This window comes from Orcinus orca, chromosome 15, assembly GCF_937001465.1.
Source record: "Orcinus orca chromosome 15, mOrcOrc1.1, whole genome shotgun sequence".
Lineage (NCBI taxonomy): Eukaryota > Metazoa > Chordata > Mammalia > Artiodactyla > Delphinidae > Orcinus > Orcinus orca.
In genome coordinates this window covers 63,365,639-63,372,239 of record NC_064573.1, presented here as the reverse complement: position 1 = coordinate 63,372,239, position 6,601 = coordinate 63,365,639, and the positions used below count along the sequence as shown (strand labels likewise).

Genomic DNA, 6,601 nt, shown 5'->3' with positions numbered 1-6,601 from the left:
CATGCCATGCTCTGGAGAAACCAAGGGGACCCCGAACTCTGCTGCCCTTTCTAGGTGGCCTCCTTGGGGCCCGGGCACTTCTGTCTGGACCCATCCCCCAGAGGAGGGGAGCCTGATACTGCCCCTCTTGTACCTAGTGCATATGGGTGTATGTATAGTGCCTTCTGAGCAGGGCAGAGGGCACTGGCCTGAGTGTCCTCGACTAAGGGCTGTCCCAGGGCTGGCATCTCCCCCTTGCAGAACTTCTGCACCTTTGCTTTGCACTGGGGACAATCGCGTGGTTCCTGGGGGCAGGTGAGGACTCAGTGCCGCAAAGAACAATGGACACGACACAGGCCACATGGCGGGCTAAGCAGTTATTATCATGGATTCCTGAGGCTGGGGCTTCTTCCCCACCCGCCCTACCCCACCTGCCCAGGTTGCTGGAGTTGGACATAAACTGGAAGGCACTGCACAAAGAGTCCACCACACCAGCGCTGGCCACACCGGCTCCAAAGACTCAAAGCTCAGCCCCTGAACTACAGTCCGAAGGACCCCCTAGCGTGGGCAGGCCCGCAAACCAGAGCTGCCTTGGATGGAGGGCAGGTAGCTCTCATGGACTGCTGGGCTCCTGGGCTGGCACCTGGCTGGGGGACTGCACAACCTGCACTGTCTCCTCCAGGCTGCCGCTAGAGAAAACCACATAGCGTGTGATGGTCAGCCCCGGCAGCTCCCGCTGGTTCTCCTTGCTGTGCCAGATGCCATAGCCGAAATATACCAAGAGTCCTGCAGGGGTGGCGCGAGCATGAATGGCAGGTCTCAGCCCTGCTCGCCCTCCTCACCCTCCTCCTGCAGCTGGCCCAGGACACCAGCCTGGCCCCCCACTCACCGATCAGCAGCCAGATGGAGAAGCGCACCCAGGTCAGGTAGCTCAGCTTCAGCATGAGGCAGATGTTGAGGAGAATGCTCAGGGCTGGAATCAGGGGCACCATGGGGATCTGAAGGGGCAAGGGTAGGGCTGGGCTGGGCTGCAGGGGAGGCTGCTGGCCCAGGGCCCAACTGCTCTAGAGGCCTCAGAGCCTTTCTCTGCCTCTGGAGATTCTGGAGACCAGGGCCCGCTCACAGACACAGGTGGATGTGCATGCTGCCTCCCCAGCCTGTGAGCCGTGGTCATCCCGCTGCAGCGGAGGATGCGGGGGAGAAGGGAGCTGGTGGGCTGACAGCAAGTGGGTGTTGGGAGTGGAGAGAGGTACCTGGAAGGTGTCCTGCTGGCATTGCTGCTGGTGGGCCCCCAGGACGAGGAGACTGAGCAGAAACATGATGCTGCAGAGCAGAAGCAGCAGGATGTAGCCCCAGCGAGGGAGGTGCAGGGCTGAGTCCCCGAAGATCAGCACACAGCCCAGGGTGATGGCTGAGGCCACCAGGACGCAGATCGCTGAAGCCACGGCCACTCCAGGGCTGCACCTATCCAGGAAGCCCAAGTAGGGCCTCAGGGCTGGCCGCAGCTGCCCAGGCTCGGGGGCTGGGACCTGCTCGGTGCCCACCAGCTCTATGTGGTCTGAGAAGGAATTGTACTCCTTGGCCGCAGGGCGGGGGCTGGCTGGGCTTGGGGAACTGGACAGAGGGGCCTTCTGGAATCGCAGCACGATAATGCTGATGGCCACGAAGGTGTAGGCCAGCAGTGTGCCAATGGACAGGAACTGGACCAATGCCTCGAGGTCCAGCAGCAGCGCCACCAAAACCGTGAGAACCCCGAACACCAGGATGCCTACCAGAGGCACCTGTGTCCGGGGGTGCACGTAGGCAAATGCCTGGAAGAATAGCCCGTCGACGGCCATGGCGTAGATGATGCGGGGAAGGCAGAAGAGACCGTTGAGCAGGACAGTGGTCATGGCTGCAGCAGAGGGCGGGGGCTGGTCAGCATGGCACATAGACACCCCACGGGCCACGGCTGGGGCACCTCGGGAGCATGCGCACGAGTCTGTCTGGGTTCTCAGAGTGAGCCTGAGTGCCTATAGGGTGCAGGATTGTCACTACCCCAACCCAGGAGTGGGACACCTCAGTTTAGGTCACAGGCCACTGGGGAATCTGGTGAAGGCTGAGTACCTCTGTCCAGGAAAGGACACAGAAGCACACGCCCAGACCGACATCCCATGTACAACGGGGACTGGGTTGAATAGGTCTCTGCCAACAAGCCTGGGTGGAGTCTAATAAGTAGCCCATTCCCGGGTCCATTATACAACTGGTAAAACTGAGGCCCAGCTGGAGATGTGTTCCCCGGGAGGCCAGGGCAGGACCCCACTTACCGCAGATGGAGCCAGTCGCCACAAGGTAGCCAGCCCAGCTGTAGCCCCGCTGGTAGAAGGCGTCAGCGAGCGCTGAATTAGGGTCCAGGCTGTGCCAGGGCACCATGAGGGTGAGCACCGTGGAGACCAGGATGTAGGCGCTGGCTGCGAGGCCAAGCGAGATGGCAATGGCCAGGGGCACGGCTCGCTTCGGGTTCCGGGCCTCCTCACTAGAGGCGGCAATGACGTCAAAGCCCACGAAGGCATAGAAGCAGGTCGCGGTGCCGGACATGATACCAGAGAAGCCAAAGGGTGCAAAGCCGCCCTCCTCCTTGCCCCAGTTGTGTGAGCGGGCAAGGACAAACCCCAGGATGATGATGAAGAGGATGACGACCATGCTGATGGCAGATAAGGTGTGGTTGAGCCAGGAGGAGACACGGGCTCCGCAGGAGACGAAGGTGGAGGCCAAAAGTAGGATGCCGGCAGCCAGGAAGTCAGGATATCTGGCCAGGAGGGGCACCTGCCAGATGCCCACATGGGCCTCGGTGAAGTTGCGGATGTGGTGGTCGAACATGGCGTCCAGGTAGCCGCTCCAGGCGCGGGCCACAGCAGCACCAGCTATGACGTACTCGAGCACCAGGTTCCAGCCGATGAGGAAGGCCCACAGCTCGCCCATGGACACATAGGTGAACAGGTAGGCAGAGCCTGTGCGGGGCACGCGTGCCCCAAACTCAGCGTAACACAGGGCCGCCAGCAGGGAGGCCACGGCGGCCACAGTGAAGGACACGATCACGGCCGGGCCGGTTATCTCCTTGGCCACGGTACCGGTGAGCACATAGAGGCCCGAGCCCACCATGGCCCCCACTCCCAGCAGGGTCAGGTCCAGCGCGGACAGGCAGCGCTGCAGCGATGTCTCCATGGTGGCCTCCTCCAGTGGCTTCAGCCGTTTCAGCTTCTGGCAGAAGCGCGCCAGGCCGGCAGTGCTGGGCAGTCCTGAAGCCATTGCAGGCAGCTGAGAGGAGCACCAAGCCAGCTGCTGGCACCTACCAGGGCCAGAGGGGAGTGACAGGCTGCCCAGCCTTCCGTCCTCCCTCTGATCCCACCCAGGGGTAGTGAGCCGCTTAACACTGGCCTGCCAGAGGGCAGGGCTGGGACAGGGGTGGGTGGGAGGCCCTCTCTGCCTCAGGGGCTCCATGGTGGAGTCGAATCTGGGCCTGTTGGTGGGGGTGGGGGTGGACCCTGAGGGTGAGAAGGGGGCAGCCCCAGGGAGCATGGCTGGGAACCAAGCCCCTGTGATCTGGGATCCCAGAGCTAGGTGGAAACCCGAGGCTTCCCGGGAGCTGGGCCAGACCTCCAGGACGCGGAACAGGAGCGGAGCTGCAGCCCTGGGCGTAGCCCAGGCGGCCACCTGGCCCCAGACATCGCGGTTCCCCCCTTCCCCGCCCCGCTGGACTGGAGGAACAGCGCACCTGACGCGAGCCGAGCCGGGGCGCCCTGGGCGTGGCGCCGGATCCCTGGGCTCGGCGCTGCACTGCCGGCCCCAACATGCCGCCGCCGCCCCTGGAGCCAGTTTCGCCTCACCCTGTCCCCAGGTACCTGAGCCTTCGCCTCCTCCTGGGCCTGAATCTGTTTCCGCTGGACTCTGCGACCCACCTACTGTTGCCACCGCCGCTGCCGTCGCTGCCGCTCTGCACGCTGAGCCTGCCCCGCCTGCGGGTGAGGTCCGTGCGCAGAGCCCGCCCCAACCCCCAGGGCGCCAGACCCAGCACCGGGCCCCACCTCGCTGTCACAAACACCCAGGTAGCCCACCCCCTCTTAACTCACCAGGTCCTAGGGATGCCCTATCATTGTGTCTGCTTCACAGATAAGGAAGCCCAAGCCACCAGAGTGGCCTCCCAGCCAGGTGCAGGTTAAGGTCCAGGTCTGGGGGTGGGGGTCTGGAGCCCACACGCGTTCCACTGGGGCAGACACCCTCTTTGATCCCTCCTCCCCACACGTGCATTCCACCCCGCTGGGCACCATCCAGCCACCCCCAACTCCGGGGGTGTGGGGGTGTGGGGGCGCAGAAGTCAGGCAGGCCCTGGTAAGCTGAGGGTAGAGGTCTGGCTGAGTGGCCCTGGACAGTCCTGACCTCCCCCGCACAGTGGGGTGGCAGGAAGCCACCTCACACATTGACGAAGGAGTGCCTGGCTTCAGGAATGTCCTGTGAATTGGCAGAATGCACACTGGCTGTTCTGAGCTTCTTGTTACAGACAATGTCCCCAAAGGAGGCAGCAGCCTCCTGGAGACAACGCACAGCCCTCTAGCCCAGGATGCCCCTCAGGCCCCTCCTAGCCAAGGAGCACCTGCGTCAGGCCAGGAGGACCCTGGGGGACCCCACAGCAGCCCCCCACTCATGGATGTCAGTGAGAGGCACAGTGTACTGAGCACCTACACCATGCTTAGCCCTACATCATGGACAGTCCCCGCGTCCCATCACGTGACATGTTTATGACAAGGCATGTTTATTCCTGGGACTGAGGGGTCTTTGTCCTGCTCTTGCCACTTCTTTGAAAATGAAAAGGTGGGTGTGACAGGGTGTTTACTTGTTCACAGCAGAATGATGACAATCCATCCAAGCAAACCAAAACCAAAATGGATAGCCTTTTCTCCCAGAACTTTGTACGTGTTTTCAGGTTTATATGTGGTTTGTGGAATAGGATTTTAAGGGCACCTGCCACCTGTCTGCTTCAGTGGGCTCGTGACAGGATGGTGGACTCCCTGGTAAGATGGTGCCACTTGGAGCACTCTGCCTTAGCCAGCCCCCTTGCTCCCTTCTGTTATTTGGCTGATAATGTCTTGAGGAACTTCTCAGATGGGGTCCCACTTCCTGCAGGGAAGATGTCCCCCTCGCTTTTCTCCCATGTGGCCTCAACAGAACTGAGCAGGTGTTCCTTGTTCTGAAATGCCTCCACAAAAATCCAGAAAAATGCATTTCAAACCAAGAGGGTTGGGCAGTTTTGTAACAGGAGGTCCCGAGACGCCTTACTGATGACCCCTTGAGAGGTGGTGTGCAGTGCTTCATGGCCCTGACTTTGTATCTACCCAGAGAAACACTCTTACCATAGGCACTAACACCCAATGGATATTTGAGGCCAAGCACAATTGACGCAGTGAACTAAACTTCCAAGGGTATGGCTGGGACCCCTGTGAGCAAGGCGGTTACACAGAGGAGCACCAGGAGGATGCAGAGAAAATAAAGCACCAAAAAATAAAGGAAGAAGAAGGAGGGAACACTTCCCAACTCGTTCTACAAGACCAGGATTATCCTGACACCAAACCCAACAAAGACATCACAAGAAAAGTACAGATCAATATCCCTTAAGAATATAGATGAGGGGCTTCCCTGGTGGCACGGTGGTTAAGAATCTGCCTGCCAATGCAGGAGACATGGGTTTGATCCCTGGCCCGGGAAGATCCCACATGCTGTGGAGCAGATAAGCCCGTACGCCATAACTACTGAGCGTGTGCTCTAGAGCCCATGTTCTGCAACAAGAGAAGCCATGATAATGAGAAGCCCGCGCACCGCATGAAGAGTAGCCCCCACTTGCCTCAACTAGAGAAAGCCCATGAGCAGCAACGAAGACCCAACACAGCCAAAAATAAAAATAAAAAAATAAACTTATTAAAAAGAATATAGATGGGAATTCCCTGGCCATCCAGTGGTTAGGACTTTGTGCTTCCTGCAGGGGGCATGTGTTCGATCCTTGGTCGAGGAACTAAGGTTTCGTTTCGCATGCTGTGGGCTTGGTCAAAAAACAGAGAGAGAGAATATAGATGCAGAATTTATCAACAAAATACTAGCAAATCGAATCCAGGAAAGTATAAAAAGGAGCAAGTGAGATTTATCCCAGGAATGCAAAATTGATTTAACATATGAAAATCAATCAACGTAGGGACTTCCCTGGTGGCACAGTGGACAAGACTCCGTGCTCCCAATGCAGGGAGCCTGGGTTCAATCCCTGGTCAGGGAACTAGATCCCACATGCATGCCGCAACTAAGAGTTCACATGCTACAACTAGGGAGCCCGGGAGGTTCAACTAAGACCTGGTGCAACCAAATAAATAAATAAATAAATAAAATCAATCAATGTAATACACCATACTAATAAAGGACGAAAACCACATGATCATCTCAACAGACAGAAAAAATATTTACCAAACTAGGAATCGAAGGACTGTCCTCAACCTGATAAAGACCATCTACGAAAAACCTTCAGCTGCTATACTTAATGGTGAAAGACTGAAAGCATCCCCTTCCCATCAGGAACATAAGGATGCCCGCTCTCACTTGTATT

The 6,601-nt window shown here is 58.5% G+C and overlaps 1 protein-coding gene across 2 annotated transcripts; it reads right to left on the bottom strand.

Annotated features, from left to right (window-relative positions):
* Positions 1–592: 592 nt before the first annotated feature.
* On the bottom strand, positions 593–3,537 carry SLC7A4 (solute carrier family 7 member 4). 2 transcript variants are annotated; one of them, XM_004276016.3, is made up of 4 exons: positions 2,286–3,537; positions 1,233–1,873; positions 869–977; positions 593–765 (listed from the first exon to the last, which is right to left on the bottom strand). In XM_004276016.3, exons 1-4 carry the CDS (start codon positions 3,535–3,537, stop codon positions 593–595), a joined length of 2,175 nt encoding a protein of 724 aa, XP_004276064.2. The 2 variants fall into 2 exon arrangements, with proteins under 2 accessions (XP_004276064.2, XP_033295493.1); XM_033439602.2 differs by having other exon boundaries at positions 669–977.
* Positions 3,538–6,601: the final 3,064 nt, after the last annotated feature.

Coding starts and splice junctions, on each gene's coding strand:
- SLC7A4 (XM_033439602.2), bottom strand. CDS start 3,537: ATGCTCCCTGGGGCTGCCCCCTTCTCACCCTCAGGGTCCACCCCCACC. Junction 1,874..2,285: donor GGCGACTGGCTCCATCTGCG/GTAAGTGGGGTC, acceptor CCTCTGCTGCAG/CCATGACCACTGTCCTGCTC. Junction 978..1,232: donor GCCAGCAGGACACCTTCCAG/GTACCTCTCTCC, acceptor TTGCCCCTTCAG/ATCCCCATGGTGCCCCTGAT.